At 41.1% G+C, this 14,234-nt stretch overlaps 1 protein-coding gene across 1 annotated transcript in view; it reads right to left on the bottom strand.

The window, feature by feature from the left end:
- The window catches only part of LOC103894202 (melanopsin), a 39,188-nt gene extending 25,909 nt beyond the window's left edge, over positions 1–13,279 (bottom strand). The window contains exon 1 of the mRNA XM_009273539.2: positions 13,184–13,279. Within this exon, the coding sequence (XP_009271814.1) occupies positions 13,184–13,276 (93 nt within the window). The 5' untranslated portion in view covers positions 13,277–13,279. The remainder of the gene's footprint in view (positions 1–13,183) is intronic.
- Positions 13,280–14,234: the final 955 nt, after the last annotated feature.

Below are 14,234 nucleotides of genomic sequence, written 5' to 3'. Positions count from 1 at the left end.
AATACTCTTAAGATTGAGAATTTAAGATCTACTCTGTTGAACAACTACTGCTTTTCTAATACAGACCCTTTTTTCTCAGAACAGAATAACACTCAACTGGAGACAAACAATTAATTTCATCAAGGTTTTAAGATATTCACAGAATTTAAGCTTTTTCTCTTTTCCTACAATACCACCTCTGCGAAGCTGGCCTTTTTGGTAATTTTGATTAGCAAGCTACATACTTGATAATGTAAGTATTTCACTGTATGAGGACTAGGAATATGAAAGAAAATTCTAAGCTTGGTGACAAGCTCTAACGAGAAGCTGTTTTTTGCTGATATTCTCAAAAGCTGTTACCACTCCATGCATTTTTTGGTACTTTTAGTTTTCCCAAGTAATAAGAATAAAATTAAACTATAGGAGAATACTCCAAGTTGCTGTGACTCTTTCTGACCCAAGAAAACCCGTATAACTATTACAAATCTCTACCGATGACTCTGTAACCAGGACAGCAGCTGAGTAAAGCAGGTTTCATCAGGTATAGTCACTGTTGTGTCTTACCAGGTTACATCTATATTAGCCTCTTTTAGCACCAAAATGATGTATGGTCAATGACAGCTGGTATGAATCAGCAAAAAATCAGTTTATACTAGTGGAAGGGCCCTGCCTTTTAGGCTCAGCAAAGCATGGATTTTGTATCCATCTCATGCCACCACTCTCTAACTGCTAGAATACACTGTGCATTTATACTTCAGACTATTCATTTTCATTTAATTAACAATGAAATTAGACTCCCTGAGAACGCAATGGGAAAACTTACAAAGTTAAAAGCCGTGCTGTGAGATGCTCCCCCAGCTCCAGCTGTTTCACACTGCCATGGTGACGCACAGCTGCTCTCGATTCAGCACATCTATCTCGATAAATTGTATTTATGGGTGCTCAGTATCATTGCAGCCGCGTAATGTAGAATGAAAAGCTTGTTCTTTCATTCAGCCAGCCACAGCCTGGCTCCTTCTCTTTAATGATGCGATTTGAGATAGAGATAATAAAGGAAGGCATTACATTTTATTCAACTGATATATTGAATCTGTAATGAGTGAAACGAGTTTTCGAGGGCTGATGGCGAGATGTGTTCACCTGTCCATTTTTCCACCAGGTTGGTTTTGCCTCTCGCTGTTTGTAGTCCTGGGACAGAACCCCAAGCACTCTGCTGCAGACACATCCGTTTCCTAAGTGAAGATTTTAAAGACGCCATCCAGAATTACCTGATTTTTTCATTCAAAAATACAAGTATAAACAAGCAGCCCATGAAGATGCCAGTAGCTGCAGCAGGGCCAGCTTCTGGCATACTTGCCTATCCTGTACTCACTTTGTTTGGCTGCTTCTAAATTAATGCTACAATCACTTGCGTTTTGACTCTATGAGATGTTGGACCTGACAACTCACATAAAACACGATGTGGCCTTACCCTTATATGCGATGTGACTACAACATCAAAATGCTGTCACCTACGTGGCCGCTTGGAGGGCTTTCCTTGCAGGGTAACTAACAGATCTGCAGGCAAATGGAGGATAAAAAAATTAACAGCTGTCCCTCAACTAGCTGGCAAAGGAAGCAGGCACCAGATATAAAAATAAACTTGGTCTATTTCTCCCCAAATAAAGATGGAAAACTTAACAGAGAAGGAAAGTTATTCTATGAAAGCTTTTGTAATTTGATTTTTAGTGATAAAAAGATGTCCAAATGATTAGAGCCATCTGTTTCTGCTTTCCAACTGGTGAGATTAATGAAGATTGCAATGCAGAAGACAAAAAAATTGTGATTAAAAAACAGGAGGGCAAGGGCAGATCCTGCTCAGTGGGTAGTGGTAGAAAATAATGGATTGAGTTCAGAAATGGTGGTATGATTGGCATTAGGTGGATATAAGAGTATCTAAAGCCTTATTTATGCTCTGATTTTGGTCATGGATGCAAGCTCGTCTTGTGGAAATGATTTACGTTGAAATGAGCTTAAGTAAGGGCTTGCTTATATGGGGGATTAATGTGCACTAACAAGGGAGTGAATTAACAGCATAGCAGCCTCCCCGTGCTGACCTGCTACGCGGATTCACAAAGTAGAAGTTTGATTTTAGTGTACAAAAAACTTAAGACTATGCAGTCATGCTTGGAAATTTTAAAGAAAAATAATAAACAATATCTAAGTATGGTGAGATAGGAGCAGTCCACGTGTGCCAGTCTGCAGATGTTTTTGAAGCAGTTCATTGAACTGAAGCAGTTACCAGGTAGTACTTGCCAAGTTCCTTGTAATTTCACTGACAGTCAATGTAAGAGGTAATTTCAATGTGAAGCACCAGTTGGTTTGAAATGATGACAAAATTGGGGTCTTAATGAATCTCTTGTACATATGAACTCTTGAATCAGCAAACAGAAGACCATTGCTATGTGGCAACTATGATAGAGCTAGTGACGGTCAGATATTTTTCAAAATATGATGTATTTAAAATGAATACTTACAGAAAATATTGTTAATAACTGGGTATTAAAAAAGCAAACATAACCCCCCCCAAAAAAAAAACAACCAAAAAACAAAAACAAAACAACACAACAACTTTGCTAGCTCTGGTCAACTGTACTCCATTACACAGTAAGTACAGATTAATTCGGTCCTCAGAAAGTCAAATCAAACTGCGATCATCCACATGTGGAAAAGCTACTTTTCTTATCAGTCTTGGGGCAATACTCTTCTTCCACAGCTTGTTCCAATCAGTTCACATGCCAAAGCCAGGAGCACTCAAACACATATTTATAGAACACATTTAATCAAGAAGACAATTGATTTAGCAAACTGAACTGTGAATTTGACGCAGTTCATCCAAAAGTGACAAGAACATGAACTGCCAGTGCTGCGTACAACAAATAGCAAAGGCAGTCGGGTACCAAAGTCAGGCATCTGCTCCAGACCTAGGTGGGTATTTATCCAGACTAAGGTTGTATGTTTGCAGAAAAACCCTGAGAATTTTTTCTATAATAAAATATACACCTAATTAACTCCATTCCCACAAATGCTTCTGGGCTGTTACTGAACTGGACAGCCAGTTGAAAAAGAAACATTTAATATTTGACTTCAAGACTCATTTGGGGCATATATCCTTAAGATCTCACATTTAGCACAGCCCCTGCTTTGACAGCATCCTTTTTTTACAGGTCCTTGGTGCCTGTGCTTAAACTTCTTCTCATAGTTGCAAACAATCTAATGGCACATGGTTGGGGTGTGTGTGTGTGTGTGTGTGTGTGTGTGTGTGTAGAAAAATCTCAAAAAAACCCAAAGAGAAAACCATCAAAACCTGTTCAAGTTCTCAATATCATGAGAATAAACCAGTTAGATACTCAAGGTGGGCAAACTCACGTGTCTACATATCCAGTGTTATGAGTCAATGTAAGCTAGGGGTGTTAATAATTCATATGTTTTATAATTAATAGGACATGATATAAAAATTATTCACATGAGAATAATACAGCAATCAGAAGTAAACAATAAAAGTGAAAATATGTAAAGTTTTAATGTCTGCTTGCTACAAAGCTATCTAAGGGCATATTTTCATCTCTCTGGAGACTGACTAAAAGAACCTTAAAATATAAAGTCTGTTCTGGAAAGCACATGGACATTGCTTTCCATGTACATCCCCAGCCACACCACTGAAATCAGTGATAAAAGACACATTTGCTTTTCTGAATACAAAAAAAAAAAGGAAACAACAACAACAACAAAAAATCAGCCCAGCTGAAAAACAACAAGCTAGCTTGTGTTCCAGCTCTCTGCACTGCTTGGGCAGGGGTTAGCAAACGTGACGGCTTACTCAGAAGTTTTACAAGTTATTCTACTGAGCATGCCTGCGCAACCTGGCCTTGGGAGGAGCGCTGCATTACTTGTTCCCTTGTTTTTGTGGGGAAGCACTGGCAAGTAACTAGCACTTTTTTTTCCCTGCCTTAATCTGAGTTACTATAATCAAACCTTGAGGCAACGGGGTTTTATTCCGAGACCTGAAAGTTTTAAAGCAAGATACCAAAGGCGTGTTCTCCGAGGGCATTTCTGTTCCAGTACTGGTGTACTTTTATAATCAAAACAGGTAGCATTAACCAGGTCTTCACAACATTTTCCTCTACAGAAATTTTGTGTTCTATTTAAACATATCCAAATCTAACCTGAGAGTGCAAAACCTAAAAGAATCAAGTTCAACCATGACTTAAGCGTTTTCGAAAAACAAGCAAATAAATGCCCACTACCAGAGGCTGTTAATACTCAATTGAGTTGAGGGCTCAGTCCCTCTTCCCCCTCTCATCTCTCACAGGCTTGCACGCCAGCACAGCCAGTTCCTTAACATGACCTCCGAGACACTCACCATATTGTCCCCTTGGCCACAAATGCCTTTGAAATTATCTGATGCTATGTCCAAATGCACCTCAGATTACAACACAAGCTATGCATGCCTAGGCAGGCAGCAGCACGCTGAACAAATCTAATCAATGCTAACACTGCATCAAAATTAGCTGGACTATTACAGTTCAGTGCATATTTGTTTGTCCATGAGGGAACAGATAACGGTTAGCATGGTGAAACAAAGCAGTAGGCAGAAATCTCAGAATATACTTTTTAGAGCATTGGAGCATGTTAAAGAAAAGCATGTGTAGTCAAAATATGTCGGAGTTATTTCCTTCAATATAAGAAATTTTGCAGTCTTCAGGGAGAAATCATTTATATGCTACAGCAAATATTTAAGTTTTTATCTTCTCCTGCATTCTGCATCATACTTTCATAGACCTCTGAACATCTTACTGCTACCTGCAGCTCTTCAATAATTGCACAAAGATCACCTACCTACTTATTCTACCTTTGCCACTCAGTGGCGAGAGTGCTCTGAACTCGCTGGCACTGTAACACTTTGGCATAACATGTGCTCCCCTCTCTGCCTCCCTTGAGCTCCTGTAGCTCATCCTGGCCCATTTTACTCATCCCAAGCTTCCAGACGACTGCTGCTCCTGTTTCGCCAGCCATGGATGCCTCCGACCGGGATGCTCCTGCTCCAGCCTGCCCGCCACGCGTCAAAAGACATTTCATGGGATGCCACTGTTTGCTGATGGCAACACGGTGCTGCAGCACCCATTGCCTGTCCGGACCGAGACCTTTCCTGCTCCCACAGCTCCAGGCTTCAGGCTGAGCAGCAGCAAGCGCAACTGCCACGTTACTGGTTTTAACAGGAGCACACAAAGAAATATCTTTGCCTTTCCACAAACGTTGGCACCACATTTTGAAATTCTGATCTCTGCCAGTGCATATAACATCCTGCCCTCAGGTTTCAAAGAGCTTCAACATATACTCTGGCTTCTGGACAGCTAGACTTTTATACTTTATTAAAAAAAAAGAAAAAAGAATATTTTCTTCCTTACTGTTGATAACTGAGAGTGAATCCTTCACCAGCCACCTCTGGCTTCATGCATCTCGTCTAGACATTAGAAGTCTTTCCATTGCACTGCTCTGCTTCTCGGGCAGACCCACTCAGCTGCTGCCAGAAGATCCGTGTGCAAAAACTACTCTGAGAAGTGGGCCCTGCATTTTAAATAGATCCCATGAAAACATGTGCTTTTAAGGATTCTGAAAAAAAATCAAGAACTGACATCAACTTTTCAAAGGGTGATTACAAAATGAAAACACATCCTAATAAACTAGTTAAGGCAAGATGTTAATAACTTATACTAATCCTATATAGACTTTCTAATGCTACTTTTAAAAATACATATAGCTAATATTTTTCATCAGTGTGTTCATTTGGTTCCTGCTGGTTTCTCTGCTCTATATTTTTTCTGTTCTGTAACTTACAATGAATTGTGGTGAATGATGAAGGAAGTGCAATGATAATAGTAGAAATACACTTCCTCTATTAACTACATTTCAGTTAATTTTTATTTACAATTTTTATTAGCTGAGTGTAAAGAACTGCAGTTTTACCAGAGAATCCACCTCGCGCTCTACATTTCCCTATTTATAAAAACCCCGATTTTTCTTCTGCAGGAAATATTCTTAATTGAAGGCCTGAAACCAGAGACATTCTTCACCAACTAGGGCGATTTCCATGTTTCAACAAGAAATTTTGTTTGTGGGTATAAGGGTGGAGGGTAATTTAAAGCAACCTCCAGCCTCCTGATGCCATTTGCATCATTCCATCACATACATTTAGGTACATGAAAACTGCTAAAATGAGTCAGGCCAGAGGCCCACCAACTCCTGTATCTTACACCTGACAGTGTCTGGCAACAAGTGCTTTTAGGTGAAGAACATGGAGAATACAGCAAGTGCACGTTCTCAATCTGTTAACTTCAGGCACATTTGTGACATTAGTATGAACATTGTAGCATTCAATTTCTGTTTAGATCAAAGAAATGTCTAATCACTCTAAGCTGAGGATTATTCCCATGTAATATCTGCTTGCTTCTGTTTAATATTCCTCTGTGCCTGGAAGGGGGTTATGCAGAAGGCAGAGCCAGACTCTTCCCAGAGGTGCACAGTGAATGGACAAGAGGCAACAGACACAAGTTGCAGCAGGCAAAATTTTCAGTGAGTTTTCTGAAGCACTGAAACAGGGGCCCAGAGAGACTGCACAATCTTCATCCACAGAGAATTTCAAAACGTTGAAGTTAGCCTGGCTTGGAGCAGGAGGTGGGGCTTGACAACCACCCTTCCAACCTAAAATAGTCCATGATGCCAGGAATAAAACCCTCCAAAACATACAGTTAAAAAGTATGGGTTTAAGCCATAAGTAAAATGAAATATTATGCCAGTTACTTGAGGACAGGTATGCTGTCTCAGTAAATTGAAAATCTTCCTACCCTACCTTCTTTTACTTTCACAAGGAACTGGGACAGACAACAAAAGCCAAATCAACCTATATGCACGTTTTGCACCTAGCTTTAATGGATATGTAATCTGTACTGGGACCATATTTCTTGGATAGGAAGGCTGCAGTCAGTGCTCCACTTCATTTGTAACAGTTTCTCCTACCGTGGCTTTAAGTCCGCATGAAAAGACAGATTTCCAGAGGATTTTAGGCACTTCACACCTATTGATTGCACTGGTGGCAATAGGCCTACTCTTCTTCTGTGTTGTTGAAAATACTCCTTCGTGTTCATCTGCACTGTTAAATGCCTAAGTATCATGAAAGCCTGGCTTTGGAATATTTATGATTAATTTTAGAGAATTTTACTGGATCACTGATACATTGATACATTGACTGATACATTGTTTAGTCCAATGGCCTATGCATTTTAGTCTGACAGATTCCCAGTAGATACTCTAAACACTCTGTTTAGAATAAAGCACCTAGCCACTACAGGTACTGGAGATAATGGAGATGACTGGGAAGAGAAGGAAATGATCAGGTCAGGTATATTCAAGATGACCCACCTCTGCAGTGAAAGGCAAATCTTTATTGCCAAATGAAAACATTTGGCAGTAGCACAACCTCCCTTTACTCTCCAAAACAAGAGTAAAACAAACCCTCGTACAGGAAGATCATTGCTTTTCTAGTCGCTTGGAGGGTGAAGCACTTATGAATTCCTTACGGATTTAGCAGTGCTAAAGTAACAGACTAACGTCCAATGAACTAGTGAAACTGGCAACTCTATTTACGATTAGCAAACTACTGCAGTAGTGAAGACTTATTTCAGAGGAAGATTGAAGCAGCACTGTCAAACTGATAAGGAACTGCAGCATGGGCATAATTAGAAAGCAATTACAGCAATCAAAAGACTCCCAGATTTATAAAACACTAAAATAATGGAGCATGTTTTGACACATTTGGTGGGAATAGGTGCGTATATTAAAAGTAATTTCTGTATCTCTCAGAAAACTTAATTATCTCATGGCAGTGCTCATCTTGGAGAAAGGCAATATCTCACATGAAAGCAAGTGCCTTTACTTTGGTCTGGAGAAGCATCAAGAAAACTTTGATATAGCAGTGAAGGATCTTCATCCTTTCCCTCTCCACCACCGTGTGTAGCACACTGAAAATAGGGACAATGTAGTTGTTTTAATGTGGTCTCATTTTAATTACATAGAGAATTTTCTTTAACTCTGAATAACTTCCACAGACCACTTTTCAAGACTCTATGAAAGGTAACAAAAGTTTTAGCCCATCTATATAGGAAATATCATCTTGTCTCACCCTCACAATAATCTCCAGATACGGGGTGCATTTGAAGCAACTCCTACATTGCCTTTGCAACATCAGCTTGGAACCATGATGAACTACCAGAAAAGAAAATCTCAGCACAAGGCAGCTTCCTTTCCTGATTTAAGAGGAAAGTGCCATTTTACAGAAAGAGAAGGCCACAAGCCAGTTAGGTTAGGTTCAAACCTGTTTTTACTGTGCCAAGTCAGAAAGCCTCAGGGAGGCCCCAAAAGTTTTTTCTGCAGAGCCCTACCTCTCATCTCAGACAAAAACTAGCTCCTTCTGAACCTTTATTTTTAAAAAGCATATAAGCAAGCCAGCAAAATAACATACACAGGAGACTCTCACAAAATAAACAAAAGTAAGTCTAACAAAGCATTGTGTGTGTCTCAAGTCCTGTTCATACCAGATTTAAGCCCACACTGGGCCATTCTCAGCCCACCCGACTCCAGAAAAACATTGCACTAAAGAGCATCTCTCCCTGAAAAAATGGGTGAAGGGACAATTGGCTCACAACAGCTGGGGGGGTAAGAGAGATACTAATTTAAAATTTCTCCACAAGTAAAGAGCCCATTGAAAACAAATTGCAAACCTCTATTGAACTTTAACAGTAGTTTATTGCTGTTAGTTTTGTCATGATCAACCGGTAAACACTGAGCTAATAACAGAGTTGAAAAGCAATTTCACAGCACTTGTACAGTCATAATGGCTGAATACAAAATAATTCTGTTGCAAATGGATTACCTAAGGGACTTGAAGCATTACCCAGGACACCATCAGACTGCTACCTCATGCATGTTGAGGAGGGACCGCAAATACTGCAGGTCTTGCAGCCCTCTGGCACTTGAGACAACCTGCCTCCCTCGTCAGCTGCTTTAGGAGTAACTGACTGGCACTTACCTGCAGCAGCACCACGAGAGTTTTCCAAAGCACCAGCATTAATCCAGGGGCTCCCTGGTGCTCTTGCTGTCACCGCTAACCGTTTGCTAATGCTCATCTTCTGTGCAATGGTCTACTCCAGTGTTGTGGAGGAAGGGGCCTTTTATGTCAGTGAGGGCATGGTGAGGCCAATACTGCATGTTTCTAAGCCACGTTCACTCTTTCTCTACCATGGTGAAGGTTTAGTCAGCTACGTTATTTGAATACTAGCACAAGTTTCAGTATAGAAATCGTAGCAAAATATATCAGGTATATATGAAAGTATGCATGCTTTTCTTTCTAAAAAAAGGGCAAGTAATTTGCTGATCACTAGGGTTATTTTTTGCAGAAAGTTCAATGGAAGTACTTTGTCTTTTTTATAATTAAAAAAACAAATACATTTCCTTCTCACCTGAGATCAAGTCCTTTTTCAGGCATTGCTAACTTAACAGGGCACAAAGAAAGCATGCTCCTTCCCGCTGCTCTGTTAACTCTAGACTAGCTGTAGCTGTTTAAGTTGTTTGCATCATCATCCAATCAGTGTGGACTTGGCTTCATCTAGCCAGTCATTTCGTTGGCAGCACAGCTGTGCTGATGGCAGTCAGTAAATTTCCGTGGGCATCAGGCACATATCACCATGTGGCATTCAAGTCTTCTGGTCTGCATCCTCCATTAAACTCAGCAGCCTCTCGCAGTGCTCTGTCCGTTTGCACGGCAAACATCAGAAAAGTCCATCTGCCTATTTATTGGGCTTTCTACTAGGGTATTTTTCAACTTTGCAAATGCTGTCAAACAAAGCAGCTGATACCATTCCCTGGGTCCGCTCTCAGCAGGAGAGCTGGTGACTCCAGGCTCGGATCTCACTGCAACGGGCTGCCCCAGAGGCATACATAGTGATCCATCTGCATAGCAGCCCAAGTCTTACTTGTCATAGTCAAGTCACACTTCACCCATGTCATACATTCTGCATGCATCTCATTGCATGTTGAACCACTGACTACCATCTGGTATCAGGCATTTCTGACTGGTTAGTTATCTAACCAGCATTGCTAAACATGCTCTCGAGTTCCAGTATCTACCAAAGCTGCACGTTAAGTTTGAACAACATCTTTTTATTTTGATGTTTCCCAGGGTGACTGAACTCACCAAAGAATTTATAGAAGGTGTCTAGCGGCCATATTTTTGAGTGCTTTGGTAGAGTACAATCATTTTGTGCAAGGCAGCTTGACGGTTGCCTCTCAGCTGCATTATGAGTACCTCCTTCAATTCACTTGCACCAGTATACTAAGATTTCCTACTTTTCAGGGCTCAGAGACCTTGGCTTGTATTCAGCTGCAATGTCTTGCAACTCCATGTTTTCTTGTTAAGTTTGCACAACCTTGAGAAACTCTTGGGTACATTGATACCAAAAGCTGAATCATCTCATCTAGTAACATTGCTTTGTCATGTTCTGGTGGTTCAAGAATGTTATCAGCCTCATTTAATCACCTGCAACGATATGCAGACACACATTTCTACTCTGGGCCCAATCTGGTGTGTGCAGCAAATTCCACTTGAAACTCTGCTTGCCCAAGGACTGCTGGATTAAGCAGACCATCTTCAGGAATCACACTCTCTCTGCAGGCTGGCACCCCAGCACATTGGAAGTAGGGGACATCCTGGGGGTGATAATTTGCAACCTCTGAAGGCAGTCAAACAATGTAAAAAAATTTCAACTCTAAAATCCTTGATCAACTTACTGAGGTATATTTGCACATACGCATGTTTTTCTACAGCCTAGTTTATGGCAAGAGAAAGCAATACAGAACGTGAACTAATTCAAATTTGGTGAATACATAGCAGGGAACAAAACTTGGACTCCCTAGGAAACTTTAGAGAAAGTTTAACAGTAAAAATAACACACACACAGAGCCACCATGATAAAAATGTCATTAAAAAGACAAAATCACTTAGAAGTGAAGACCTTCAGCAGTGCCAGAATGCACTCAGTGCATTTAAATGATTTGGAGTTACGAGTTACATGCTCAAACTCCTGTTCACTTGCCACTTAGTTATTACTTAACTTAAGAGGACTCTATGAAAAGCTTGCCCAACTTTTTTCTTTCTGATTTATTCCAGGACAGGGACCTGTTGTGATGAGATGACATCCACAGCTTCCCTCCCAAGCTGGAGTTTCTCCCAATACCACTCCCACAACCCTTTCTCTTCCACTCTTAAAACTAGAAAAAGAAGCAAATATTCTTGGTAGACTTCTTTGAATGTCAGGGCTGGGCTGGCTAATGAAATTAAATACAGGCAAATTATGAAAGATTTAGTAGGAAATCTTCTATCCTAAAATCTATACAAAGTATGGTAATAGTATAAGGTCAGGGGTATACAGGGATGGGGGGGCATGAGGACAGGGGTACACAAATTCTTCATATTTAGTTTGCTGACCTATCTCAGTTTTCTGCCCCAAATCATCATAACTAACTTGCAATGCACAACAAAATAATCTTTTTTTTATGAATGTTTTCAAATAATCCTAGCTAAACATACAAACAATTGACAAACCTTCCTACAGCACTTCATTTAGGTCAGTTTACATTACATTAATCGGCTCCACAAAAGGATAACAACTCTGAAATCTGCTTTAGGACTTCATTTATATTTCCTTTTTCATTGAAATTTTCCTGCTATTAATGACTAGATCACAGTAGGGTTTAATCAACTAGATCTTGATGATGCAACAAGTACCATCATAAGCAATCACCTGCTACATCCTCTCCTGCATAGCCAGGGTTTTCCCATCAGCCAAAACTCCAAATCCATCCTAAAAATCTAAACAAAACAGCACAAAGAAAATACATTTCCCTTTGGGGAGAGCTGGGTCAACTGCACAAAAAAATAAATCAAAATTCATTACATCAACAACTTCAATGAGATTTTTTTTTTCCTGTTAAAGGAGAAGCAATTCATTTAAACCATTCCTTAGAAAACAAAGCAAAAGAGAAACGGTCCCTTCCCTTCTCCCTGCCCAGCTCCCACTTTCCAAAGCCTTCCTCTAGGCACGTACTTTTTGGGTTCAGCTGAAAGCATCTCCCTTCCCTCCACACATCCGCTCTGTGCAGGACTGCCGAGCTGCGACTCATCCCGAGGAGCATTTGAAATCCCAGGGTTTAAAAAGCCACTCACAAGCAAGCCCTCCTCCGCTCCCAGCCTGACAGCTCCAGGAGCATATCAAACCGCAGCACTAGCCCCCAGCAAACCACCGCTCCTGTTATTCAGCCTGACTGGCCCCACCATGACTGTTTCAAGCGCAAAAAGATGACTTTAAAAAACCCAAAAACAAATACCCCACAATTTAAAATTTTTTTTTCTTTCTTTTTTTTTTAAAAAAGGATGGATACGAGGCGGAGCTCATTTCCAGGGCATCCCAGCCGGCCACCTCTGTCCAGCCCAGCCCGGGAGCATCCCGAGCCCCTGAGGGTACCACCCCGAGGCTGCGCATCCTCGGGCGATTGGTTCCCCAGGGTCCTGCCTGCGCCGTACCTGCTCCCTGCGGTCCCGGCCAGGCAGTGTGGGCAGCCAGGGACGGGGGGCGGCGTCTGGGATTTCCCTAGCAGCGACTCATGCCCGTGGCCTCTTATTCTTTCTCTGTGAGGAGCCTGGCATTCCCTTCCCCATAACCCCCCTTAGGTGGCTGAAAACAGCAGCTGGGCCCCCCCGCCCGCCACCTCCCCGCCTCTCCAGGCCGTCAAACTGGGCTCTGGCTTTCTCCTTGCGTGCCCTGTGCTCCATCCCCACGGCCCACAAACCCCCACAGCTAGGTTAGGGTGGCTCTGCCCTGCTGCACATACGAGCAGCCACACGGCTAAACCCACAGCTGGGTTTCTTGCAGGGCTGTCAAGGAACGGGCATTGGGTATAAAACGTAGCCACTTCCCAGCAACTCATCCTGGAGTTACCGAGATTTCATCTGCAGCATATGTCTCAACATTCAAGCATCGCCTGTCCCGGGATTGCTTGAATAACTGCAGAAAATAGAGTGAATGGCATCGAATGGGGCACAGGAATTTCTAACCTCACAGAGCCTTGTTGGTGTCACGTTTGTAAAGCTGAGCTCTTCAGAGGTGCTGAAACATGATGAAAAGAGCAGGGATCTGATGGCAGGCATGCTCTTTGAGAGCCTCTTTCTCTTGCACTCTGGCCAGAAAGACATCACAAAAATAGCTGCATTTCTATCCCTATATTTTTTTCTTCAATGCATTGACAATATTTTCCACATAATTGGTTTCAGTGTTCCCCTTCTAAAAGACATGAATGGAGAGGATTTGTGAGACTGAGCTTTGTCTGAAGAAAAAAAGGCTCAAAGTAGTAGAGAGAGGAGCAGAAACAGCAATTTAAACATGTTATTTAAGGCACTCACATGCCCTCTCCATCTGGGGCATGATAGCAGTCACAGCTTTGCAGGAGAATCTTAAAACTGTTTTGCCCACAGATTAGCTCTTTTAACTGATAATTTTAAAGATGATAGAAATTCAACTACAGTCATAAAACTTACAAGTATGGTGAACATGTACCATATAGATAATCTGTAAATGCTAGAGAATACAGCAGAACTTCCTTAATTGGAGGCCTAGATTTCAAAACAAAGTTTGCTTTGGCATTTAATATCCCAAAGACACGATGGATACGTTACAATAAAATGAATAATGTACCAGAACAGGGGGAAGAAAAAAAAGAAGTGCTTCAGTGAAAACACAATATGCTGTATTGTATTATAAAAGCCAAAATTATGATATAATTGTCATATATAAATATTTAGACACTGGTATTGGATGTTGATCATTATTACTTCATCCTTGGTTTTCATTCCTTATTGAACCATCTTATTTCCATTCAATTATTTGACTTGACAGGTTCTACTTCCCTCCACTGAAGATGCCCAGTAAAACAAAAGATCAGTATTAGCTGCTGTCTCTTACAGTCAGTTGTACCTTGGCATCTTGATGCTTTATTTTTCAGGTCCACCTGTTGACTTGATCTCTGTGATCTGCTGGTTGCAGATAGTTTTGGAAGAAAACTACAGGTCTTTCCATTGCTTTATATGCTCCAAGCGTGAATCCACCAAA

This window comes from Aptenodytes forsteri, unplaced genomic scaffold, assembly GCF_000699145.1.
Source record: "Aptenodytes forsteri isolate BGI_AS27 unplaced genomic scaffold, ASM69914v1 Scaffold93, whole genome shotgun sequence".
NCBI lineage: Eukaryota > Metazoa > Chordata > Aves > Sphenisciformes > Spheniscidae > Aptenodytes > Aptenodytes forsteri.
Note: the sequence above shows the minus strand (reverse complement) of the source record. Positions and strands in the feature narration are given on the sequence as shown.